Raw genomic sequence first — 27793 nt, 5'->3', positions numbered from 1 at the left:
GCAGGTCTTTAAAAATGTTAACATCTAAATGATCAAATCTGCTATACAGTTCTGTTAAAGAAAAAAAAATGATTTGAATTCACAAGTAATTTTCTCATCTTTAAAAGAAATAGCATAATGCACAGACAATGAATGCTCATCATTATACTCCATAGCTTTTGATTATCTGAAATTAAACCTTCCTGGGAAATGTGCAATTAGATTCTCTTTTTTCTGCAGTGATAAGATGATAAGACCTTGAGATCAGACTTACTAATCCAAAGCCACCACCTTACCCCATTTATTGCAAATCATGCGCCTGAATTATGTCCATACTTGATCTATTTTAAACAGCTTTTTTCTCAGTGTTGTCATGCTCCTTCAGATATAGGCAAGGATCCATTGCAAAATAAAGAGCTCTCTTCCCTCTCCTATACTCTGATGTTACCATGGAGACGGATATAATTCAGTTCTTGATGTTTCTCATAAAAAACCCTGCGTACATATTTTCATCTGCAACCATAGCGACACTTGACATTGTCCGCGCTATTTGTAAAAAGCAAGTCACCATAGCGACACTAACATCCAGGCTGTGTCATAGATCATGTGTCCTCTCTCCGTATGCCTCCTCATTATGAGTGAAATTTAGGAATCCACTGGTAAACAGGATTTATCTCATCATTTTCAAACATATCATCACCTTGATATTGAGGACTCTCAAAGCCCTGAAAAACAAGACACATAGGTTGTGCCCCAATTTGGACATTAAAGGTTAAAAAAGTACATGTTTAAATCCTGAGAAACAAATACAGACTACAGATGGGTGAGACCAGTGCAAGGACCTAAATATTGTTGACAAATTCAAATCTTCAATTCAAATTTATTTAAGAGGTCAGGGTTTCTCAAACTCCAATCAACATGTACCATAGTGTGTTTACAGTTGGTTGTAGTGTAGTTTTTCTGTAAATATGTGCCAAAATTTATAGTACAAAAACACAACTGGCCTATTTTTGTCCAAATTCTCTTTGAGAGAAGAATGGAAAAACATATAGCAGTTTGCTTCATGGTCTCCTGTGTAGTGCACTGACCAGTGTTTGAAGTGAGACCCAAATTTGAAGCTTGCAAAAACAGTATTTTTCATAGATGCAACCCGTCTTGTGCATCAACCGTACGTCACACTATAGGCCTATGGCCAACCGTACAACACTGCTGGTGTGGGGAAAGCGCTGCTTTCATCCACTGTGTGGTTTCAGAACAACTCCAGCGCAGGAGTTTAAATCCAAATTGTTGTTGTGGTCATGAAACAGGGCATTTGACCCACAACCGACCACTTGTGCAGCTTAACAAAACTGCAGTAGGTTTTTCTGTGTGATTAAAATAGTGATATCTTATGAATTTGGGATTCAGATTGTCAGAAATACATCTCCGGGGTGGCATCGCAGCAATCTCCCGTATAAACCCAATTCCAGTGATGGCTGGGAGAGATGCGTTCGTCCTCGGCGATAATCGATAGACGGATGCAGGTAGCCTTCCTCCCTACACACGCAGCACCACCACGCATCCTTACTCCACTGTGCAGTCTCTCCTGTTTGCCTCTCCATCACTACACATATGAGAAATCGCTCGTGGGTGCCCTGCCTATTGATCTCTGAACATCTGGAACACCTCATATTTGTTTTACAAGGCACAGGCGGACACTCTGTACCCGAGATAGAGGAGTGAGACAGCAGCAGCAGCAGCAGCACCAGGACGGACCACTTGACACCTTGCTTCACGGCATCGATATGCAGTAGCGTGATACCAGCTCTGCGGAGACTGAAGGCCAGTGCATGGCATCTTGATATTAAACCAGTTAGCTCTGCGCATTCCTCACCGACGCCGTAGTCTTTTTTTTCTGCGGAGTCGAAAGGATTAACGTTGCCAGATAAAGGCGAAGAGGGAGGAAATCTTCACAACTATTCAATTTGAGCAGATTCTGTTGGGGGGATTAGTGGGATATCATTGGACCTGCGATGGACTCCAGCGCGGGGGAATATGGCATGGCTCGTCTTGGATTGTTTTTGGTTTTGATGGGGCTGTGGAGATTTAGCGATGCTTGCCCCATACCCTGCACTTGCACCATCCCAAGGATTGTTTGTATTGATTCTGAACCAGGGATCGAGGAGTTCCCTGCCCTCGCGTTAGATGACATGGAAAACATCACCGAGATGTAAGTGTATGAAAATGGTCGTGCAGACAGCTTATGAACTTATTAGGATGCAATGCGTAAAGAACTACCTTCCAAACGTAGGTCCCAATAATACCAGAGGGCTAGAATTATGATAAGAAAAATAATAACACCAAGAATGGGCCTGACAGTACTTCTCGTTTTTGTGGATTAAAGATCAATAGAAACATTTCTTCTTTAATAGAAACACGAAATTTGTGATTTTATCCGAATGACCAGCAGTGTTGTCAGATCATGTAGCCTAGTATATGTGTGCGTGTGTGTGTGTTTGTGTGGCGGTGATGTGGATTGCGCGTGCCACTAACGACGACAATGTGTATGTGTGCGTGCGTGCGTAATGGTGGTGAGATCGTGCGCGCCAGGCTTATTTGGATTAGTCGGTGTTTTCCTTTACAAAACAGCTCCAGAGTGACGGAGTAAATGTTTAGGCCCAGCGCAGGCTCTGATGTGTTAATTCGGCTTTTGGGCGGCGGTGTCAAACAGCCTCGGTATTTCCAGATGACCACTTTGTTGCCGGATCACACATGAGACCGTTATCAGTTATATATTGCCGGCGATGGGCTACTCACAGGTATGTAGCCTTATCTGCGTCAGTGTGTAGGCCTGTGCCGGAGTGTACCTGCTACAACTCCACACAAGTATACAACTGGCACCCAGTGGAGGATGGAGAGGAGGCGAGGAGTTTTCTGAGACAGACAGACTGGAGTCACATCAGCCTGTCATAAATGTAGTTCTTCAATTCACAAATGAAAGAAGTCTTAGAGCAGCCTACACGTTGTAAATGTCCCCGGAAAGAACATCTTACAGTGACTGGACTTTTGACTGATACATTCATGCAGTCATCATCTTTGAAACTAAACCGGTAACTATTTGGGTTGTCAGCTCCACCTTCTAAATATCTTAATTCCTGTGCGTCATTTCTATTACTTACTTTGGAAATAAAGCCATAACTCCTGAAGCAGCCCTAAAGCTTTAGATTGCTTAATATTTGTTCTTATATTGCCAGCTTTCTGGTGTTAAATGTTCAAACCCACACGTGAAGGAAATGTGTCTCCACCTAAAGGTTTGTTTACTTCAGCTACAGTATGTATAGTAATGGCCAGTTAAGAAGCTCATAAATGCTCTTTTCATTTATAATTCAGACCTTTAGTGCTGCACCACCAACTAAGATAATAAACAATGGATTCATCTTTACATACATGTATTTAACTGGTTTTAATGCCTTGTAATTCATTTGAAATTTTTAGTTTGTTGCCATAAATAAAACAGGATTTCAAGTTTTGATTTATATTTTCAAAAGTACCTCAAGTGATATCGATTACTGCCTTTGGCCAGGATATTTCATATCTAATACTACATGCGTGGTGTCATTTTAATCAAAAATAGTAAAAAAAAAAAAAATCATGGTAATGTGGGATTATTACATCATAAAGGTGGAAACATTTTGGTCTTTATTAAAAAGCTCAGTTTTGTTCAGTGTTTGTTCAGCAACTATACAAGTCATTATTTTACTCATCATACTGCCAGTGTGTACACTGCTGTATTCACATTGTATTGTCATGTTTTATAAAAATACACAAACACCAGTGACACAGTTGGCTAGTTAGGTGACCACCTGTGCATCTAACAGGTCTTTCCTTTATATTGCTTGACAGATACATTGCTAATCAAAACAGGCTGTTTGACATCAATAACAACAGTCTGAAGCACTACATAAACCTCAGAAACCTGTAAGTACTCCAGTCTGTTTCTAGTGATTTACATGGAATTAAAAGACGCTGTTGCTTAAACACAAAAGTCCTGACTGACCTCATAACTCTGCATTTTAATTCCCAACAGAACAGTGACGAAGACAACGCTGAAGTCTATATCATCTGATGCATTTTCCAACAATACAAGACTTCAATACGTGTAAGAAGAACTTTGAAGACCCTCTTAAGTTATTTCACTGACGTACGCCTTGTTTAGATTTGTATTGTTTTTCCCCACCTTTTAGAAATCTCAGAGACAATAATGTATCAACACTGTCATGGAGAACATTTCAGAACTTTAACTCAACATTTCCGTAAGTGTCACATGTACATAAAATTGTCACTACACTGCTTTCTCTTCTGGGAAACACAAGAGTTTCTGATGTACTGCCTCTTCATGACCTAGGCTCCTCCTGTCCGGAAACCCTTTGGATTGTGCTTGTGAGAACTTGTGGATAAAACTAAGGCTCCAAGAAGAAACGGATGGTCAAGATCTGAATTGTACAGATGGCAGGGGAGCAACAAAGGCCTTTGCCACACTCACTCTACCAGACTGTGGTAATGTGAAACCACATCATCATAAATACTGGGCATACTGGACATTAAGAGATGAAATTGCCTACTGAAGATAGAAATATGTGCTCGAAACCAAGATGGAAAGAAATCAGTCTATGTAAAGTTTTATATCTGGTCAGATGTTGAATTTTAGCGTGTTTTTGTTTTGTTTTTTTTTTTCCACAGTGGTTCCCAAAGTAGAGATCACCCCCAAAACCGTAACCGAGATGCAGGGGAGTAACATCACAGCTGTGTGCAGTGCCTCAGGGTCTCCTCCTCCTAAGATCCAGTGGAACCGCGATATGCTCTCTACCCCCAACGAGGTGAGCTGGTCCCTTTGTGCTTTCTGTTTGAACTGATGGTCACTGCACTTTATTTTGAGCATTGTGCTGCCATTAAATCTCACCAGAGCAATATATGTATACTTTAAAATTAGACCAAACATTTGTTTTTACTCCTGTTTGGGTTTTATCCACTAAAACAACACTGTCCAGCTCTTAGGAAGTCTATAATCTGTTTTTAAAGATTTACATCTTTGCAAGGAACCAATGGCCTGAGCACCACAGGGAAGTCAGAAGGTGCTGAGAGGTGGACAAAGATATTAGCTGTGGATATTTCATGGGGTCTGTTAATAATCTTAAAAAAAAACAAAAACAAAAACAAAAAAAGATTGTTCCTTAACTCGCAAATAGGAAAACCTGAGACTTGCATTGGCCCAGTAAAACTGTAACATTAATGCAACTTCGAACACACAATAACAACACACAGTTGAACCTACATGGGACACGTGGTCTAATGCATAAAACAATGCTGTGTTTATAGATTGATATTTTGGAAACGGAGAGCAACCTCACCTTGTCGGGGCTGTCTCCTGATGATAATGGCAGGGTGATCATATGCAGTGCTGCGAACATGGTGGGTCAGACGGAGGCCACCCTTCAGCTCAATATTCTCTGTAAGTATTCACATCATTACCACTGACTGTAAATGTTAACCAACTGTAGTATGCATCTTGTGGAATTATATTTACATTTGCAAGTTTAATCTATCTAATTTCCTCCCCGATGAACTTCTTAATGCCTTCTTCTGGACTGCTTTATTCCAGTGAAACAGAAGGCGCCTCAGTTTATCATTACTGTCTCTCAGCAAATCTTATTGACTCTTCATATTTCCTGTCTATAACTCTTCCTCCTGTGAAGCTCCTCATGCCTTGTCATACTCCTCTGCTTGTGCCACATTTCTCCTCAATCTCCTCATCCATGTTTTCCTGATGTCAGTGTTCAAATGTTACGCAGTGAGTCTTTCTCTTCCCCGTGCTTTTCATCCCGGCCTGCGACTCCTCTCTAAACCCATGAATGTGGCTTTTCCTCCTGGCATTTATTTCCTATCATCCCGTGATTACTCTTCCTCTACTGTTGCCTCCGTGTCAGTTGCCCCCACCATCCAGCAGCTGCTGAGGCCAGAGCGAGACCACCACTGGTGCATACCCTTCAGCGTGACAGGGAACCCTAAACCTGAGCTACAGTGGTACCATGAGGATGTACCTCTCCAGGAGCAGGACTACATCCGCACCATGATCCACCTGTCCACCGAGAGCGAGGACCACGGATGCCTGCAGCTAGTCAATCCCACACATATTCACAATGGCGTGTACAGGCTGGTGGCAAAGAATGAGTACGGCTGGGACGAGAAGATAGTGACTGCACAGTTCATCGACCCACCTTACATCGACCACACAGGTCTCCATATACCGTTTTCTTAATTTTACAGAAGTCAGCTCATTTCTGCAGCTAGTTTCTGTTTACAAACTACTAATACTGACTTTTTTCTTCTTTTTAGTAGATGAGCCTTTCTACTACTGTAAGTACTGATTCAGTTATATACAACTAACTATGATCGTACTTACTAAGTTAATAACAATTGTTGACAATAACTCTTCTATGATGTCCATGTTTCTCCTTCTGTGGCCTGTGGCTGCACCTTTCTCCATCCAGACACCACTGGTAGGTGTTAACACTTTTATATAACATGAGACTCATCAAAAATATCAGTTGTTTGCACTTAATGATTATTTTCACATATTCAGACAAGAATTTTGATGTGTTTCTCCAGACTCGCCACTCCCTCCGTTGGACGACAGTGTTGCAGTAAGTGATCCCCAGAGTATGGTTGTGTATGTCAGTTCAATCAAAGATATATATTTGTCTTGTTTTGGTGAATTATTGTTAAAAAGTCTAAAATGGCATCTGTGATTTAATTTGCCACCCTTTATGTTTTTAAAAAGTTATTTTTAAAACAACGTTTTTCTCTTTCCAGATGTATGTAGTTGTGGGAATTGCAGGAGTTGCCTTAACTGGCTGTGTTCTGATGGTGATTATTCTGAAATACGGTCGAAACTCCAAGTTTGGTATAAAAGGTAAACTAGTAATTTAACAATTTAAAAAATAAACTTAATCAATTTGCCAGTTTCTTGTACTAGTACAGAGCTAAGTTACCTGGCTGATAGCTGTACCTTCAAACTTAGCATGAAGACATGGGAATGATATTAATCTGACTCTTGGCAGGAAGGAACTGAAATAATTTCCCAAAATGTTGAACTATTCCTTTTTCTAAAATCACAAGACTTGACCTCATCATTCATTTTTGGCAAGACAAGAGCAGTATCATCATACATACCTGAATCACAGTAAAAGTGTAAATTAAACTTCTTGAAATTTATATATCAATAAAGACAACTGAGATATAACACCGAACGCAAATAAGAATATTTCTTTAATTGTCAAACTATTATTTCTTGTTTACACTCCAGCTATGCTTGTTTTACTCAAGGCCTAATACTTATAGGACTTATATATATATATATATATATATATATATATACTTTTATTTATTAAAAGTCTGCTTCCTGATGACACTGACAATATAGTTTGTTATGAACCTGGAATTAGATAATTAGATGTTCCACACATTTTTACCGGGGTTTAAAGGAAAGCGTTTGTGTTCATTCTGAACCATGGCTGCCTTTGATCATCTTAAAGCTTGTTGTCAATATACAACCTGGACTTCCAAGTCCTGTCTATTTTCTCTCTCCAACCCTTCTCATACTTCTCTACCTCCTCCCTTGTGACCACCACCCTACACTTCTTCCCCTCTCATCTCTTCCTGCCTCATCCCCACTCCCGGTCTTCTCTTTCCTCTCCATCCCCTTCTCTGTGGCTCCCTAGGCTCCTCCTCAGTCATCAGTAATGACGATGACTCTGCCAGCCCTCTTCATCACGTCTCCAATGGCAACAACACCCCATCGTCCTCGGAGATGGGTCCAGATGCAGTGATCATTGGAATGACAAAGATTCCCGTCATTGAGAACCCACAGTACTTCCGTAACTCTGGCAGCATGCTGAAATCTGACACGTGTGAGTTACCGCCTCACTCGACAAATGCCCGGTAACCCAGACCTTTTCTGATAAATCCATGCAAGGATCAGTGCTGGACGCCAGCTTTAACATCAGTATCCTACTGCATCGTGCTCTGCAGGAAAACCGGACAACTAGCCAACAGATGTTTCTTTTATGCGCATGTGCTTTTTTTAGGGGGGGTGGATTTCATACTGTATACTGCTGAATCAGTCCACTGACTGCAAATTAAGTCTTAAACATTTTTTGGTTCCAGCTACTTTTGTTCACTTTACATCATTACAAACTAAATTATTCTGGACTGTTTGTCAGACAAATCAAGCACATACCACAGCATATTTACTCTAGAAATTATATTTAACTGACTCAATTATAAGTAGATTAAGTGATTTTGTAGTAAGTAAATCATGGAAGTCCGTTTTAACTAACTATAACACAATAATCCTAACCTTAAAGTGAACATCTTTTATGGTAACACTCCCTATGATTAGCATTTATAGACAGTGTCTAAAAAGTTATTATACAACCTCTGGTATTAACAGTTTTACAAGTGTATGTTTATGCACCAGGCTCCACTCACACTTGGCTCACATGAAGCTTTACATAGACAGCTATAGCACTTAACATTTACATTATACTGTGTTATAAATGATTATGTTTATATACTGATGATAAATGCTAAATTGGTGGGTTTTACATGCTACCTATTAGATATTCAAGGCGGTCCTGTGACCTTGAGAGTGATTTCTCTTATTCTGCATTAAAGTTGTCCAGCACATAAAGAGACACAACATCGTACTGAAGCGGGAGCTGGGAGAGGGAGCCTTTGGGAAGGTCTTTCTCGCTGAGTGCTACAACCTGACACCAGACCAGGAGAAGATTCATGTTGCAGTGAAGGTGCAGATCAGGAAGCTTCTCACTCAAATAATCAATTTATGTCATTTGGTTAGTGAAATCAACTGTCTACACGTACATTCCTGTAGATAAGGTTTCTTACCAGGCATCATCGTCTTTCCTCAGACTCTGAAAGAGGCCAGCGAGAGCGGCCGAGCAGACTTCTACAGAGAAGCTGAGCTCCTGACCAACCTGCAGCACGAACACATTGTCACCTTCTATGGGGTGTGTGTGGAGAGTGACCCGCTCATCATGGTGTTTGAATATATGAAACATGGTGACCTAAACAAGTTCCTCAGGTAGGATCTTTTTGACATCTATAAGTACTGCCATGTGTTACAGATAGATGACATTCTGGGATGTCTATGTATGGCTCTTCTTGCCAAGAGTTAAGATGAGATTTCTGCTTTCTGGACTGAAGTCAGGAAGAACAGCTAAAATGACTCTGTTCCAAACTAGCACCTCTACAGCTCACTAATAAACACTTTTATCTATTTCTCTTTAATTTGTACAAGAACTCAAGTGTAAAAGATAACAAGCTGTGGCTTTACATGGATCATTAGACCCTCTGGATTCCACCATAAAACACACCACTTGTGTTTTACACTTTTGCACAGATTAAACAAGCTTTAACATGCTAATGTTGGAAGCATTATAAAATTTATTATATTTGGACAGACCTTTGCTGGTTGTTTCCCTCTGTTTCCATGAGCTAACGGATTTATGGGTCCAGCTTCTTAATTAGCACACATACATGAAAGTGGTATTGATAATCACGACAAGAAACCAACCTCAGCAAGAAAGACTAAACACAGTTCACAAAATTTCAAACTATTCTTTTAAGTATGCATTGAAAATTATGGTATTTTCTGTGAAAAAAATACAGATAATTAAAAAAAAATTACAGTATTCAAGTAAAATTTTGGAAATATTGCTAACTCTGCTGGGAGGATAATAAGATTACACACCTTGTGTTTTTAAATTATCCAGTGATGAGACTCACTGAAGATCTGATGATTTGTTTCTGGGTGCAGGTCCCACGGTCCTGATGCAGTGTTGATGGCAGACGGTCAACACAGTATCCTGGTGGAGCTCACCCAGTCCCAGATGCTGCACATTGCCCAACAGATTGCTGCTGGCATGGTCTACCTGGCCTCCCAGCACTTTGTCCACAGAGACTTGGCAACTAGGAACTGCCTGGTAGGAGAAAACCTGCTGGTCAAGATAGGAGACTTTGGTATGTCCAGAGATGTTTACAGCACAGACTACTACAGAGTGAGTAATTTGATCATTTTCCCCTTCACCTTCATCCCTGTCTCTTACTCTAATACCTAATGCCCTTTTCATATATATATATATATATATATATATATATATATATATATGTATATATATTTACAAGTATGTAATTAGAATTTTTTTTGTTTGAAATAACCTTGTAGGTACATAAAATGTTACTTTAACCAGAAATGTTTTATTTATTTTTAATACCACAAAAAATCTATAATCTACATAAAATTACATTTTCCATAGTCATAAGTAAAAAAAATGCCTGGGTAGTTTTTCTTTTTCCCTGGAAAAGGAGTCAATGTTTCCTTCCAGCTTCAAACTATAGAGGAGGTATTGTACAGTATGTGCCATTGATTCCTATGAGAGAATTACACCTTATAAGTTCCTGATGATATAATACCAGGAAAAAAAGAATAAAATACATCATGTTGAGAAACAGATGATGTGAGGTGTTTTATTGCTTCCTTTGCATCTCAGATCCCAGTAGGAATCCCACAGTGCCCTCTGCTGCCTAAAGTGAAGTCAAATCTACAAATGCATAAAAAAAAAAAAAAACCTTCCAGATGCATTTGCCTGCATCCAATACGCTCACCCTAAAGAGGGCCTATAACCAACTCCTGATAACATTGCTGTCAAACAGAAGGTAGAAGCATAAACACAGTTCACAGTATGAGGCTGCCTCATCAGCTACAATGCAGATTTTATTTTGGAAACAAAAGCAAAGCTTTTCCTGAATTAGATTAGCTATAAAAACAGTACAGTTGCATTTGCAAATATTTGCAGTGAATTAAACAAGCAAAATATATTGTATAATGTATAATGCTGTTATGCTTGTACACCTAAACTTATGATCCTTCATTCATGTAAGCAGATTTGTATTGAAGCACTGTACTTTTACTGCTGTACTTGTCCTGCTATCAAGTACAGAGCGACCGATTTGTTTGTTTTATAGCATGCTGTGGTGACGAAGCGAAAAGATGGAAGTAAAGCTAACCAGATAAAAGGAAACACAGTAACAGAGGAAATGCATTTACTAGACAGGAAATAGGCGATAGAAGAAGACAGACTAAATTTAACTGCTCACCATAAAAATACACTCAGCTGTCAGCTTATTAGGTCCACTAATGTAAAATGAATCCACTTTATTACAACAGCCCTCCCTTGCTGAAGCGGATCATGTTCAGTTTTTGTTGAGACATGTTTCTAATATTTTGTACAACCTACAGGATTTACATCAATAAGGGTACATTAAATATAAGTACTTTTAAAAACTAATGCTGGTACATGATGTAAATCCTGACTGTTCTCTGAGACTGTAGACTGTCTACCCCTGCAGGTGGGCGGTCATACAATGCTGCCAATCCGCTGGATGCCCCCAGAGAGCATCATGTACCGGCGGTTCACCACAGAGAGTGATGTGTGGAGTCTGGGTGTGGTTCTGTGGGAGATCTTCACATATGGCAAGCAGCCCTGGTACCAGCTGTCCAACAATGAGGTCAGAGTCGCACTCTGTCTGCCCTGCATGAGAACCTGTCTGTCCTATTCCGAGTTGCTTTAGTTGGCACAGACACTCAGACAAACGATGGACACAGAACACAGAGACACTTGACACTAAACATGTTTGTGTTGCTGCTGATGGCAACGCTGTAAGAGTCTAAAGGTTGGAAGCTTGAATAATCTGAGAAATATGCAAAAACCAGATGCAGCAGATGATGTAAATTATGAATTCCAAAACTGGGCAAGTGAGAGTTGCGGGAGGTTGAAGGGACAGGCTAGAGGCAAAGCTAGTGGGTGAAGCAGGACATCTGTACACCAGGGAAAAGCAATGGAAAGTTACTTATTGCAGTTCCGACTGCTTGGCCTGCTGCTTTGGCCCACTTACCAAAATGGTGAACAGCAGCAAAGATATGACACACAAATCATTGAGGCATTTGAGGTACATTAAAAAACAAACAAACACACACACACACGGATAAAACACACATTTTTAGACTTAGTGTGAATTACACTTTGTGAGAATATTAGTCCGTCAGCTCCTTGCCAGATCATCTCTGCTGCTTATACTACTTTCCATTCAGCCTGTTTACTCTGCCTGTTTCTGACCTTTGGCCTGTTACTTAGATTTTTCCTTTTCACTTCGTATGCCTGCTGTTTTCTGTGCCTGTCTTCTTGCCTGGAAGCCTTTGGCATCATCATAACACTTTTCATAGTAGTTTATTGATTGCACCTGCCTGCCTGCCTGCCTGCCTGCCTGCCTGCCTGCCTGCCTGCCTGCCTGCCTGCCTGCCTGCCTGCCTGCCTGCCTGCCTGCCTGCCTGCCTGCCTGCCTGCCTGCCTTTGCATTCTGTTCTCGGACTGTGCTCCCTTCACTAACTATGACAGGACAATATGACAAGGAAGTGTGCCCATGGTGGTGGAAATGTGCCAGTACATATGCAGGGGAGCTAATGAGGAAAATGGGAACAGGTGTGTGGGTGGGTGGGGCTTGCCCAGTGACTGAGAATAGGAGACATGAGCTGGTGGATCTGGGTGGGGGTCAGGTGAATGGGACTCTGAGTCAGAGGACATCTGGTGGGCAGATGGAGAGTGGCAGAATGGCCTAAACAGGACTGAGACAGCAATCTTGACAGGGGGTGTGGGGGATGCTGTTCAGTTGACTTACTGCAGATGAAGGAGCTGCTGTTTTTGGAGCCTGACCAATGCTTGGGAGTAAAAGTCTGTATATCTTAAAGATATGGTCACATGTCATCCCTAATAATACATAGCAAAAAGAGTTTCCTGATTATTATTCGGCAACCATCTGAATGAAAACCAAGCAAAGATGCAATGAAACTATCAGTTATATAATAAAGGATTTTCTGGATACATGATAAGAATATGATAATAATGTTTTTTTTTTATTTATTTTTTGGGCAGTTTTTACCTTTATTTGATAGGACAGTGGAGAGAGACAGGAAATTAGGGGAGAAAGCAAGTGAAGACATGCAGGTAGTCTATGACGGCCGGCTCAGGAGTCGAGCCGGCTTCCCCTGCGTACGAGGACGGGCACACTACCGCTATACCACCAGTGGCCCTCCAGACTTGATTATAATTTTTAAATCATAGACTTTGTTTTCAGTTGAGGTCCTTTGCTGCTTTTGAAAAATGTTATTATATATATTATTCTGATATGAACATCACAGCAACAGCAGACAGTTTATTGTCATGTTGTATCCTGCAGGTGATTGAGTGCATCACCCAGGGCCGTGTGCTGCAGCGGCCCCGTACCTGTCCTAAAGAGGTGTATGACCTGATGCTGGGCTGCTGGCAGAGGGAGCCCTACATGAGACTGAACATCAAGGAGATTCACAGCATGCTCCAGAGCTTCGCCAAGGCCTCCCCCGTGTACCTGGACATACTGGGCTGATGCATCACTGTATGTGTATGTAGTTTGCGTGCTGGGGCTTCGTATGTGGACAAGTGTTTGCGTGTTTGTCTGCACACAGTGATAAGGAGAGAAGAAGGGGAAATGAAGGTTGTATGCCTGTGTGAGTGTGTCTATGTACAGTACCTGCCTGTAAATGTTACTGTAAATGCTACTGTCTATGTCCTCATTACATTGAAAAAAGCCTTAAATTTTGAGTGATTTTTTTTTTGCTTTTTCTTTTATCATTTGCAGAAATTACTGAGGAACATTTCAGAAAACAGAAACCAAAATGCATACAGGATTAAGTAACTTTATGCAAACCATCACAACTCTAGATATACAGTATATAAAAACAAATTAAACCCAGTAATCAGACACACTGATTACTGGTTTATTCAGTCTACACTCACTGCACTAAATGATCACTCTCTAATGTTGAATATGTGCTGGGAATGAACAAAGGGAAAATAATGTGTCTCTCCATAATAGACAGTGTATGGACATAACATTGTAGACAGTTTTTTGTCACACAAAGCAACATAATCTGCCAGAAGTTAGAAGTGCTCCTCAAGTTACACCTGACATTTTTTCTATGTCCCAGACTCTTTTAATATTTGTAGAATTTATAAATGTTGACTCTTTTTTCAAATAAGCATTTAATTTAAATTAGTGATTTTTTTTTTAATTTCAAACATATGTTTATATTCTTATATACATAAGTTTAAATAACAGTGAAGCCCATACAAATTCTCATAGATGCCTGTTAACTTCCCAATGGGACTTGTAAATGTATGTAAAATCAGCATTGAGGTTATAAAACACAAGGGCATACAGCATTTTACACCATTTTTTTAAATAATGCCACAATTTGTCATAATTTCTGTAAATATTTGTTCATATTTTACACAAGATCATCATCTGTATTAACAAAGTGGTGTTTAAGTATTGTTGGAGTGCTCTTCTCATTTTCCAATCTTTTCAGTTGGTGTATCTAAAGCACAGAAAATAAGGACTTGGTGTGGTTGAGGTGTGTTTGTCTGAAACAAGATGAGCACGGTGTGTGTGTTTTTTTTTTTTTTTTTTTTCCATTCACCAGCAATGCCATTTAGCAAACCTTTATTGTTCGTGGCCCATATCTGTAAGTGATGTGATTTTTTTATGCATCTACAAAAGGCAAGTTTTCAGATGTTGTGGGTTTTGTGTTTAGGTTTGGTGAGAGAAAATGAATGTATAAAGTTCATTTTTTGCCTAATTTCTAAAAGGGATTGACAGGGCATTTTATGCAGTTTTCTGATGAACTGATGTAGATTAATTATATTGGTGATTTCTTTTCAGCACTTTGGTTCTGTATGTGTTGTTGTTGCTGCCAGTTTATTTGTTATTAATTTACATTACAACAGTGTCCTTTAAAGATCTAATCTTTAATTCTACATAGTAGACCGAGATTGCAGTTAAAACATTAATTAAGAGTCTGATTGCCCTTAAAGTGTCCCAGGGGTGCTTTCATCTCTCTAAGCGGCCCCACTCAGCCGAGTGGTGACTGATGCAGTTCCTCACTGTGGGCAGCGGTGAAGCACATTTTTAAAGGCACAGGGTGCTTAGAAATAGTTTTCAAATGCATTCTTGTATTCATTTACGAAATGATCGTAAATTGTTCGGTTTGCCTGAGATTACAAAAAGGATTACATTTTAAAGCAAAGTGTGGTGGTTCAAGCATCGAGAGTTAATCTGTGCAAAAACAACAGAAATTAATCCTTCCATACGGATATACATGTTTATTATCATATATTTCCATATGGAGGCATAAAGCAGTAAAACTCCTTGCACCTTGTTATTTCACCATGCTCATATGACTGAAGATGTCCTAATTTTGACACATTGACCTTATAGAAAATGACAGTCCCTCTATGTTTTTTGTACAGCATTTTTAAGGTCGCTATAACCGTCACATGTCCGCTGTATATAAATTGCTGCTCATTCTGTACAGTTCTGATGTCTATGAATTGTAGGCTATGTTTAATAGTATAATCTGTTTTAAGCAGGTATCACGTCAAAGTGTGTGACGTCTATTGAAGACAACATGTTATGGGCCACTGGCAATACATACTATATGTAAATACAATTTTATTTGTGCTACATTGTGCTCGTTCATAATACCAGTGAGAATACAATCCTTTTTTGGCAACTTTTGATCTGCAGAGGACATTCTTTGAAGAAGAAGAAGAAAAAAGAAAAAGAAAAATGATCTCTTCTTTCCTCTCCACTGTGACGTGGAGCTTACACAGAGGCTGTTTGAGACGCTGTCTGTCTGTAGGACGACCATAGACTCTAGATCTGATTAAACATCATGATCTCTCCGAGCCGACAGGTGTCCTAGCAGACCTGTGGCCGATGGCGAGGAGGTCAAAGGTCACCTCCTGACCAAGCCCACCACTTAACCTCTGACTGACTGTAGCCTATCTTGATCCTCTTTCAGATGAATAACTGTGACTTTGCATCATGAAAAGTATATTATTTTGAATGTAATCTAGGAGGGTTGGGACCTTTTTTGAATGTAATCGATCCTGGGGGGGGAGGCTAAGGATTTTTTTTGTAAATATATGGTAAAAGAAAAAACGATTACAGTTTTCATTCCTGTGCAGATACAAATTTTACTTACTATGTGAATATAAAAAAAGAGTGTGTTTGTGTGTGTGGCAAATGTCTCTGAGATGGTGTGTGTGCATTTGCACATACATCTGTATGCCGGAGCGTGTGAGTGTGTGTGTTTGTGTGAGTGTGTGTGGCCTCCTGGCAGATTTAATCCTGCTTTAATCAGCCAGTTCTATCAATCAATTCAATGCTTTGTGCATCATGTGAGTAGCTTATCCACAGTTAATGGAAATGTTCCTTGTGATACTGTGCATTTAATAAAGGTGGTATGTCTTACAATATGCTCTGTGCCTTCACAGTTCTTAATGTCTCCATTCTCAATGTTTTGAAGTGCAATCCACTACTTAAAAGAATAGTTTGTAATTTACATGGTCAGAAAAGCTTACAGTATCAGTGGGATTGATAAACGCAATAAACTCAACTGTCTGCACTGTAGTAAAAAACTCATCACTCTCATTTAACTTTAAACAAAAACCATATTTTGCAAAATGTTGAAATATTCCCTTGATTAAAGCATTTAGGTCTAATCAGATGTAACGTATCACTTTGGAAGCTTTACTGAAAGTCGAAATGTCATTACTGACATACCTGCAGTTCAGTTCTCAATGACTTTTGTTACTGTGCTTTAGGGGAGACACTGCATCTGTTTCATCATTGCTTTTAGTGGTGTGCTTCTTTAGACCCAGCAGTTTGAGGTGTCATGAAAGGCATCCTGTGTGCACCATTTGTTTCTAACAATAACCACTGAAGAGCGACAAGGACAGGTGCCTGAGAGACCTCACACACATTCACACAAGGATACATGTGTTAACAGCTTTTGACTGTTCCTAAGAAAGTACTATATATTGTTGCAGGGTATAAAGGGATTTTTACAATCTGATTTTGTCAAAGTTTACACACACAAACCTGAAGTTAAAGATGGAAAAAAAAATCTTAGGACAACTGAATATATAACCTACCTTGGTGCACTGTAGCGTTAGTTGTATGGGTCTCCACTCTGCATACTGTGCACACATGGGGACAGTTGCTGGGTCAATCCATAAAGGGCTTCTTTCTTTAACAGATTAATCCCATGTCTAACATCATGGGTCACCTACTGTCCGCTGTGTCTCCTGCAGAAAGAATCCATATTAGAACTCCTCTTTTAGTTATTATCCAACATCTCACAGTTATGTAAGATGGTAACTAAATACTTTTGACTGATTTTATTGCTCATCTGCTTTTGTATCTTGTATAAATGGTTGTCTTTCAATTTTCAGAGAATTTACTTTACTGTAACCCCCTATTTAGCATTTACAAGCTCTACATTAACACTTTATTTTCATGAGATTTTTGATTATTCATGTGCAGTACTTCTATTAAGGCAGAGTCAGAGTTTGTATACATTATTTGCATTATGTGCATTCTTGTCATGCACAAATCTCCAGTTATGGATGTCAACAGGTGGAGTTATATTTGTTGACAACTACATTAATAAAGACTTAGATGTACTTTTGTGTCATAAACCATTTCTTTTTTTGATACTGCTGATAAATGCTGAATAGGGTTAAAGTAGTGCTATTGATTCCCTTTAGCTGTGGATCAGAAGGGGTATTCCTCAGTTTAAGGGACCAATGTTATGATCCCATTCTCTCATCAAGCAGAGAAATTTATGTACCGACAGATTATTATAAAACAATACTGGCGAAATAAAAAAGATCTGTATAATTATAATAAAGTGCAAAATGTGTGACGTTCTCTTGGTTTCATCAAAAGCTGTGTGCCATTTATATTTATTATATTCTAAATTTACATTTTAAAAAAAGTCTGCCCATATCTCAGAACCATTATGAAAGTAAACGCACAAATTCAATATACATCTCATTGTAATTTACATAGTGGGTCAAAGTATAGGCATGAAGGTGGCATGATTCATTTCAAGGCTCAAAAAGAATCAGAAAACAAACATGAATACATAGAAAGTGCTAACCTTAGCAGAAAAAAAAATAATATCTTCTCTTAATGAAAACTGAAGTGTGGAAAGTCTGACGTTCCTGTTACTCATCAAAGAAGTTTATACATCTAAAGCAAGTGGTCTGACACAGGTCTTGTACGGTGCCAGAGTGAATGTTAGAATACGGTGTGAAGGAGAAACAGAGTTGGGAGTCTGTACTTATCGAAAAATTATAAATACACTGTGCCTAAACAGTTTATCACTAAACATTAACTTCTAGGAAAACTTCAGAGGCAAGATCTATTTGCTTCTGCTCCTAGTTTTCATATGATGTGTGCAGTCATAGCCCTGTTGCTGTTAGCACAGCCATCACTATATTGACAGTCACAGATAAAAGGCAATCTGGAGCTGACACACATTACAGACGCTACTGCAGAATCCAGTTGTCTTCGCATTCAAAGATACATTTCTGCTTGTCTGTTTTGTAAACACCTCGATTTTCAATACTTAGCCGCATCTGCATAACCATTTCAAAGTTCTTGAAGGCTTATTAAAAAAAAAATTTTTAATGACAAAGTCATTAAAGGTCATGCACGCTGCAAATAACTGCATGCAGTAGTTATGGTAACCCATCCAAGCACTTTTTATTTATTAAGAGTCAAAAACACACACAGCAGCTTCATCAGAGGAGCCTACACCCTCCTGACTTTTGAATGTGGAGTATTTATATGGAGAGCCATTTGCATGTTACAGGAACCAAAAGTCTGCCCCAGCTGCCTGTAACATTTACCTGATAAAGAAAAGTTATGTGAATTGATTATCAACTTCATATATATTTTATATATATATATATATATATATATATATATATATATATATATATATATATATATATATATATATATACACACATACATAAGACATATATAAATATATATATATATATTTTGTTTTTTTTTTTTACCTCACACTCATTCTCTCAGTTGCTATTGCGCACATTTATCTCACTTGCTCTCATTTATTTTTGTTTACAATGTAACAAAAATGGTGACAGGCCTGAAATTACAATCACCAAAAACAAACTCAGAAAACGGAGGAGGGGAAAGGCCAGGGGGGACTGCTGCTGTTTGCTGCCTGTCACTGACAGTTGCAACAGAGAGGACACAGTCTGCTTGATGCTCGGACATCAAAGAGGAGGCGGCGGAGGCTCCTTCCCCGTTGAGTTGCTCTCTCTGAGCTGAAGGTTCTCCAAAGCCACATCTAAAGGCATAATATCCACACAGCCCATGGCTTCAAAGTTGGTGAAGTCTCGGCGCTCGTCCTCATCAGAAGAAGAGCTCTCTTCGTGCATCAGCGTAGCCAAAAGCAACTCCTGGACAAACAGGCTGCGGTCTGCACGCTCTCCTTCTAGAAACTGCCGCTCTGCTTCAGACATCTTGGGTTCATTCAACCTGAAGAAAACAATTTAACTTTATTACATTCTGGTAATACACTTCTTGAGTTAAGGTACAAAGAGAACAAAAGATAAGGAACAGAAACTGGTTGTTTTACACTGTTAAACTGAGTCTGACTTCAGTGATAAATGACACTTTGGGAGGGGAAGCAGAGCAAACTGTAAGTTGCTAGGGGATCCATCTTGCTTGAAAAAAAGGAACAAGGGGGAAACTACTTATTATTTAACACTGATTAACCCGGAGGCTTTATTAATGAATTAACATGACTGATTAATAGCTTTTTGAAGACAACATACCTGAACTTTACTATACTTTACTGGAGTCACAAGTCATTAAAAGAAAAACATTGGTAGTGCCATGGTGGATCAATTGATCAGTATGATTAACTTGGCAAAAATTTGACACTGGATGCCATTCATGATGCAATCCTCTTATTTATTTGGGCTTGGGACCACACTGGCTTGTGCAACCTCAGTGGCTGAATCTAACCATTATGTGGTCTTCCAAGGCAGTCTCCCATCCAAGTACTAACCAGGTGTGACAAGATCGGGCACTCACAGGACGGTGTGGCCGCCCAGGTATTACCACTTATACTGTTAGAAAAACTACAAATTTCTTCTAACATTTAATTTTATATTTGTGACCTGTTTTAAGTGGACTGAGGTTAGGGAATGCAGAAAGTACTGAAAGCTGGACTAAAGTACTGAACAGAAACATAAAATATACTGTAACAGCAGCCTCATGCTCCAAGATCAGCTTGATAACTTAAACATAACTAAGAAAATGTACACACTATCCATTCTTTAAGATGATATTTAACACACATGATCTTTGATGACCAAGCTTCTGTCTGAAGATGGATGTTAACACCAATAATTAATGGTTAGCTTGTCCTCAGGCTAGGCATTAACTACATGTCATTAATATCATATCCATTAATACTGCATTAACATATGAACATTTGCTAATATAACCTTGCAATCTCTCCAAAGTTTTAGTATCTAAGGTGCCAAGCTGCAGCCAGTGCTGCACTGGTTTTATTCAAAAGCACATCATGCAAACAATGAAGTGAAGCATAAATCATTGACCACACTCACCGTGCTAATAGGAACTGGGAGGTATGTGATGAGGATGAGGGATTGCTTTCACCCACAGTGGCAGTGTTGGCAGTTGCTGTGCTGGGTGGAGGGACGTTGGTGCCAGTGTTACCCGGGTTGTTGCTGCGCCGTAACGCGTGGCGCCCTGACTCCACTTGCTGTCGAGCTGCCTGTGCCTGCTGCCGCTCCAACTGCAGTTGCATCTGGAGTTGCTGGAGCTGAGAGGCTGAGGGCCCCGATGAGTTTATTTGGCCCCCTGCTGCACGGCGCACACCTGACAGCTGTGACAACAACTCTGCAGAAGACGACAAAACCAGGCTTCACTGTCAGCTGTTTCTAAATAAGTCATGATTTCAAAAGACAACCCTGGTGATACCTGTGAAAAGCTAAGAAGGTCAATAGGGAATAACAATACAAATATTAGATGAGGTAGTACAAGATGGCATGACATGATTCAACAAAAAAAAAAAAAAAAAAAAAAAAAAAACACTGCTCAAAGACTCATCAGCCATTTCTCTTAATGTTTGCGCTTTGATTTTAGTACATCGATGATTTTTTGTATTTGGAGCTCATTTCCATGGTGTTTTTCACTTTAGCTCTCATTCTCTTCTTGGGAGCCCCAGTAAAAAAAAAAAATCCCAGATAATGACCCGTTCATTGTAACCCAAGTTTTTTTTTTAACCAAATTTATTTATATAAATTCAAAATAAAAATGTGGTGGTACAAGTGCCTAAAACATTTATGTTTCTGTACAGATTGGAAATGGATGGTTACCAGTCAAGTAATTCAGGGGTTTTGATAGTACATTGTTTTTACTACCACTGAATGCTACTGGCAAATCCAACTCTTTTATAATTTTGACAGACCTTTCTGAACCACGAGTTTACAAGGTATATTAGTCTTTCAGTGGTTCTTACCTGCAATAGGGTCCATTGCTTCTCTGTTACTTGGGGTGTAAGTCGAGCTCTGTGATGAGGAGGATGAAAGTCCCCCAGTGGAACCGCTAGTAAAGTGCATATTTGTCCGTCGTGCTCTGGGACCGCCAAGTCCTCGTCCAGGATGGAACATTCTGCGCACATGTCGAACACTGCTGGACTCATCATAAACGGAGACTGTTAAGGTTAAATTCAATGATGAGACACAATGTGTGTGTGTGTGTGTCAATATTTGTTGGACATTAAAACCAATATGTGTAAACCCATTTTAGTGTGTTGAAACACAGAAAGGATATTAAATCTCTTGGCGCTCTGTGTTCGAGCGTGAGGTGAGCTGTAAAGTCATCTGTGACGTGGTTGGGGTCCCCTCCTGGAAGGGCAGCACATATGGGACAGATCTGAAATGAGAAAAACCAAGAGGTTTCTGTTTTGGTGTGGTTTCCCCTGAAATCGAAAATGAAAGATTACAGAAGACAGTGAAGTGTGAAACAAGTCTAAATATTTTTTTTTTTTATTTGAATTTTTGTTATCACATAGCAACATAATCTATACAATCAGTAAGCCACACAAGTTTTCATCTGGCTGCTATTATACCTTCTTTAAAACCAGAGGAGTCTTTAGAAAACACCCAAATAAGGCAGTTATGAATAATAATGGTTCACCATGTAGCACTATAAATGGTTTTAACAATGACGGCACAAAGAACAACAAACAATCTGTAAATGTCCTCTGCATGTACATTCTGGGAAGTCACTTCAAACTGAAGTGCAGTGCTTAACAGAAACAGAAGACTGAACAATAGTGATGCTGGCAGACAACGTGTGCAGTATACTCACCACCTCTGTGGAAGTCTCTGCATGCTCCGAGGTGACATGCTCCTGTAGCGACGTCTCTGTGAAGCCCATCTTGCCACAGTAAGGACATGTGAATGATTGGGGTTGCTCTACTGAAAAGGTGTCCCCTCCATAATATAAGTCTGCAAGAAATCAGTATTGCTCATTAAGCAATATTTTAATGATTAACACAAATAAATTGTTTCAGTAAAGATTTGTGGTCCATAAATTATATTAATTATGACTGGATGATGTGTAATCACAAAGTAAGGCACACACATGATGAATTTGTGTAAGATTAGTAAGCCACACATCTGGGCTTTCAGCCAGGTCCGTACCATAGTCTACCCTGGTTAATATACACTGCATGGGGTGCTCTGTGGTGTGTCTTGTTGTTGTGGCTCCACTCTCGTAGCACGATGCACACAGGTCGTAATCGTAGCAAATTAAACACTTGAACCGTCTTCCTCTGAAGTTCCCTTTTAAACAAGCATCACAGCTCACACCTACAAAGAGAAAAGAAAAATGTAAAGTCAAACATGTGGACTTGACAATAAAGTTAGGAATTCCTTATAACTGTGCCTGTGCAAGGGAGACTGAGAGAAAGCACTCTCTATCTGCAGGCCAGTCTCACTTACATGAGCATGTGTTTTGGAACGGAACCAACCCACAAGTGCCAGCAATGAAGAACTGTAGCATTCCAGTGAAGTTCACAAGCAACTTAAGAGTCCTGATGCAAACATATGAAGCAGCTGCAAGCTTCTTTCATCGCTGCCTTTACTATACATTTGTACCAGTCATATGCTTTGAGGGACCATATTGGTTTTTGTATTTAGCTAGAAACACATGAGCCAATCCGTGAATAGATACAAAGGTTGAAGTAGAGTCAAGCAAAGCACCAGACAAGACATCAGCCGTCTATATTCTACAAATAGTGTATTACTGTTTAGTAATCATGCTGTCCAAACATTGGAAATCTCTACTTGTCCACACTCTAGTATGTGATTAAAGTCTAGCAAAGACACAACAGCTTATTTTCCACATGACATCACAGTTAACATTACACATTACACACAGTATTTCAACTCCTGGCATTTTGTTCCAAGGGAAGAGCACCTATAGATAGTACTTAAGTAAATATTAAGCGAATTTCTTTACTTAGCTTGAAAATCTAAAAAGAAAACCCAAGAACAGGTCTGAACAAACACATCAACTAGAAAGACACAGTTATCAGCACTGTTTGCTGATTGCAGGTTTGGTCAGACCACAGCAGGTTTTACCGCAAAAAAAGAGTGGAATAAAACACGTCCTGCCTTTCTCATGTGAACACACGACACATTTACACCCACAGTTTTCACTGCCTGGAAGTGTCCTCAGTGTCGTCATCTCAAAATACAAGACAATTAACTTAATTAACAACAAACCTCGGGACAATTAACTTTGTCCTACTTTAAACAAGCAAGTTACTGGGCATTCCCCTTGCTTCAACCGGGGCTAACTAACTACATATTTTACCTTACACAAAGAAAAACAAAAGAACTGGTGTTGTGTCATGCTATGAACTTCTGACGACATCACGCAGGACAACCACCTGGTTTAACCCTAACTAGCTAGTAGCTGCCAGCTATGTAACTTGCTGACTGGTTTATGGTCCGAGGCCTAAGACTTTCTGTCTTGTTGATGACAGTGCATTCGCTAACAGCAGCAGCTTTGGGACCAGACGGGCCAATATGAGGCACAGCAATGATATGAAATCTATATCAGTGTTTCCTAGCGTAAATAATAAGCGTATAAACGCAAAAGTATAAGGAACAGTAAGCCAACGACTCCTTATGTTAGCATATATTAGCCTGTCTGCTAGCCCGGCTAAGTTAACCTAGCAATGGCTAACTGCTATGCTTCGCTATCCCGCCGTCTAACACTGCGAACAGGCTGAGTTAAGTTATAATAGTAGTATATTATAATAGCTTAAAAGACGTGTTTGTAAAACAGAACAAATACACATGTGCTGACACAAGCCTGAGCAAGCTGCGACTTTAATGTGCACTTAGCTAGCTAGCTGTGGGGCTAGCTGCTCAGGTAGCTAACGCAGGCTGTTGAGCTGTTTATCAACTCACCCTCATGTCGGGACATCCTACAAACAGCAACACGGCCCCTCCTTGGGCTCCCCAGTCCGCTTAATGGGGGACGGTACAGTTTGGAGATACTACAGTGAAAAACGCTTCCCCCTCGTTCCTTTTTTTCAAGCAAGATGGATCCCCTAGCAACTTACAGTTTGCTCTGCTTCCCCTCCCAAAGTGTCATTTATCGCTGAAATGTCGCTGCTGAACGCCAGGGGGCGTGCTCCCACAGCAGCCCGGTCTGAGAAATGGGATTTTCATGCCCCTCTTCTTGCCTCGCAGGAACCTCGCTCCTTATAATTGCCCAAAACCAACGATGGACAAAGTAATCAGATAATTTGTTTAAGTAAAAGTAGCTACAACACAGTTTGAAAATACTCATGTCATGGCCCATCAACTTTTTATTAAAGAAAAACAACTGTCAAATTAATTAATAATGAAGATAACTGCTGGTTGCAGCTTACAGCTCAATTAATTTTCTTTACTCAAATGTATTTTTTATTAACGGTTGAATCTAATTGTATGTTTACCTTTAAGCCCCTTTTTCAGATCTGATAGTGAAAACCATAACTATAATTTTACATGTACCAGCAATTATGATCATTTCAGAATCTTAAAATAAAGTCAAGCTTTTATTTCTTTCGAAGGACAAAAAACTTACATAGTGAAGAAAGAACAAAATCTATATTTGAAATGACATTTGTGAAACTAAGAAAGGACCTTATATTTTCTTATTAAATTCAACAAACAAGCAGACAATTCTCAAACTTGAGAAGCTAGAATCAGGTTATGTGTAACATTGCCAAGTCCTCACATTTGAAACACTATTAAGCACTTTTTAAACACACATTAAATTGTTTATGACGCACTATTATGTAGTAATAAGCCAATCTCTCAGTGGCAGTGTTCTTGCAGACCAGCAGTACTGTCAGTTTCTGCATAAGACTGATTGTCAGGAGTTAGGGATACATATTCTGCATTGATTTGTATTTTATTGACATTTAATTGAAAATACACATTTTATCTCATCTACAGAAAAACAAAAGCACAGATGTTTAAGAACTTCATAGAAAAGTCTTTATTTTGTACATAAGATTTGGTTCATTCCTGTGCTGATGAGGACACATACACTCTGACAAACCAGTGCATTACAATGAAGAGTTCACAGCAGTGTAGAAGACCTGGGTGGAGATCACAACATCCACTTTGTGCCTTACTCTTTCTCAGATGTTAATAAAGTAAGACCTAAGGGAAATCATATAATGCCACCTCAAGTAGACAAAGAGAGACTCATAATCCCACCCTCATGCATAAGCCTGATGTAGCCATACAAACGTAAAACGACTAACAGTTACACATTCTGTACATACAATTTACTACATGTGCTTCATTTCAACAGTGGAGAGTGAGTTCGGAGGAGCATTCAAAAGCTCTCCTTCTCGCAATCTTCCCTCAGCCTCCCCAATATACAATATTATAATCTCCTTTAACATAATGTGATGCTGTGCAAATTCTAGAAACAAAAATAAGACAGAAAACCTGACTGATAACTTTATAAGGTACTATGTACCATCTCTGGGGTGACAATGGCCTACAGTATGCTAATTCCATGCTTACATGTAGTTTGTCTATATTAAAAACCATCTACCAGTGAATCCCACTTACTATCTGGGAGCAAAAGAAAACTGCTGGTGAATGGTGACTCATATGTATATGTTTCTACACTGAAGGAATATTATTCTCTATTTTGCAAGATTTAAAAGGGTTGAAATCATAGGATCCTACGGCTGGATGTCATCACAATTACAGTCATTCAACAGGCTTAAAACCAAAATAGTGGAAACAAACCCTCATCTTCACGTATATTTGTGTACTCTTATTTTCTCATCAAAATATAACAATATTTACACGTTTGCATCAGCTGTGAAATTGTGAGAGTGGCCAGATAATTTTCTTACATGTCAAATGTTAATGTCATCAGTCATGATACTGGTAGCACCTGAGCAAAATCCTATTCTCTGACCTCTGGTCACACTCAAAAATGATACGATTTGCAGATAATGTCTCTTAAATTACATGAATTAAAGCAAAAAACAATTATGTACATTTTAAGCTTTACACCCATTTCTGAGCAGTTATCTATATTTACAGTACAATCAAAGGATTGGATCTTCTGAAACTTTATATTTCAGTAACCAGAGTTTCACTTAACAGTATAAAAAAATAAAAGCATACAGCCTGCGCTTTTGTTTAGTAAAGTGTAGTAAAGGCTTGTGTTCTTGGTGTCTTAGCTAACAGTTTAAAATACAAAAATGTAGAATATACCATGTTATATTGCTAAAACTCAACAAAAATCCCAAACCTAAAGAAAATTCTATAACACGCTAAAAGGAACAGTGTTTTATAAAACTAATCAAGCACAAGTGTTTAAAGCGTTCACATATTGTCTCAGAAGCAAACAGATCTTCGGACATAAAAGTATGTGAGGTGGTTTAGGTGACTTTGGGTTTTCATCCTGAAAAACCTGAGTACTTTTTTCCTTTAAAGCTTGAGTGAAGCTTTTGTAGCTCTGAGGGTTTTTAAAAAACTGCTAAATGGATTACAGATACATGCTGCTCTGCCAAATGGTGCCTGGTATGTAATGTGTTTTTCCCTCCTCTCTTCTTGAATTGCCTGCCCTGGCGTGACGTTGATATCTGAAAGAATAAAGCTGACCAAGAAAAAAATAACGTTTTTAAATACATCTTAGCATTTGTTTTGCTTAGAGACTCACATGTGTGGATTTTAATGCATACAGTGCAAATAAAACATTAAAACCTTCTGCGTGTGAAACCATATAAACAGGCCGAGGATTTAAGGTTCCTGCACAAAGCGTCAAAGAATCAAAGATTCCGCAAATATTATTTGACCCAGGCCTGTGTAGGAATCAGCGAACACTAATTCCAGGTAGTCACTGTGTCAAAGCACTGAGGTGTCTTATGGCGCCTCCACCATCGTTCCGACTGTCTGTTTGAAAGTCACTTTGTGCGACCTGATGCCTCTGGAGGAGGTTGGTCACAGAGCGGCTTGCTGCTGGTTGTCTGTGTACATCAGTCCATTATTTCCTCCTTTGTGTAATCCCTGGATTTTCTTTTGAAGAAGCCCAACTGAAGGAAGAGAAAACCCAGTTACCAAACTACATATTAACAGTTGCTCTATACAGATGAAAATAGCCACTGTATATATTAAAAGAAAAACTCTCCATTTTGGGAAAG

The 27793-nt window shown here is 39.3% G+C and overlaps 3 protein-coding genes across 4 annotated transcripts in view; 1 reads left to right on the top strand and 2 right to left on the bottom strand.

Annotated features, from left to right (window-relative positions):
* The first annotated feature begins 1991 nt into the window (after nt 1-1991).
* On the top strand, nt 1992-13515 carry ntrk2b (neurotrophic tyrosine kinase, receptor, type 2b). The gene is given in 16 exon segments (XM_026297670.1): nt 1992-2188; nt 3862-3936; nt 4046-4117; nt 4203-4271; nt 4364-4515; nt 4699-4835; nt 5335-5467; nt 5943-6284; nt 6604-6659; nt 6829-6928; nt 7737-7925; nt 8692-8822; nt 8946-9118; nt 9854-10094; nt 11446-11604; nt 13330-13515. Coding segments are annotated over 16 exon segments (2412 nt in total).
* Nucleotides 13516-19045: 5530 nt separating this feature from the next.
* On the bottom strand, nt 19046-24728 carry kcmf1 (potassium channel modulatory factor 1). Its single transcript, XM_026297560.1, has 7 exons — nt 24537-24728; nt 22758-22925; nt 22423-22562; nt 21883-21984; nt 21569-21752; nt 20652-20946; nt 19046-19551 (listed from the first exon to the last, which is right to left on the bottom strand). The coding sequence occupies exons 1-7, from the start codon at nt 24550-24552 to the stop codon at nt 19287-19289; spliced, it is 1170 nt and encodes a 389-aa protein (XP_026153345.1). The 5' UTR covers nt 24553-24728; the 3' UTR covers nt 19046-19286.
* An 865-nt stretch (nt 24729-25593) lies between these two features.
* The window catches only part of itga1 (integrin, alpha 1), a 37553-nt gene continuing 35353 nt past the window's right edge, over nt 25594-27793 (bottom strand). For both annotated transcript variants that reach the window (XM_026297139.1, XM_026297140.1), the window contains exon 30: nt 25594-27685. In XM_026297139.1, coding sequence (XP_026152924.1) covers nt 27594-27685 — 92 coding nt within the window. In that variant the 3' untranslated portion in view covers nt 25594-27593. The remainder of the gene's footprint in view (nt 27686-27793) is intronic.

Source organism: Mastacembelus armatus, chromosome 12 (genome assembly GCF_900324485.2).
Source record: "Mastacembelus armatus chromosome 12, fMasArm1.2, whole genome shotgun sequence".
Taxonomy (NCBI): Eukaryota; Metazoa; Chordata; class Actinopteri; order Synbranchiformes; family Mastacembelidae; genus Mastacembelus; species Mastacembelus armatus.
The sequence above is the reverse complement of the archived record's forward strand: the minus strand, read 5'-3'. Positions and strand labels throughout refer to the sequence as shown.

Bases quoted from the DNA above. Each gene is read 5' to 3' on its own strand.
- kcmf1 (XM_026297560.1), bottom strand. The intron at 22,563-22,757 runs GTACGGACCTGG...GATTTCTTGCAG, and splicing joins ATTAACCAGGGTAGACTATG to ACTTATATTATGGAGGGGAC. The intron at 19,552-20,651 runs GTGAGTGTGGTC...TGTTTTCTTCAG, and splicing joins TCCCAGTTCCTATTAGCACG to GTTGAATGAACCCAAGATGT.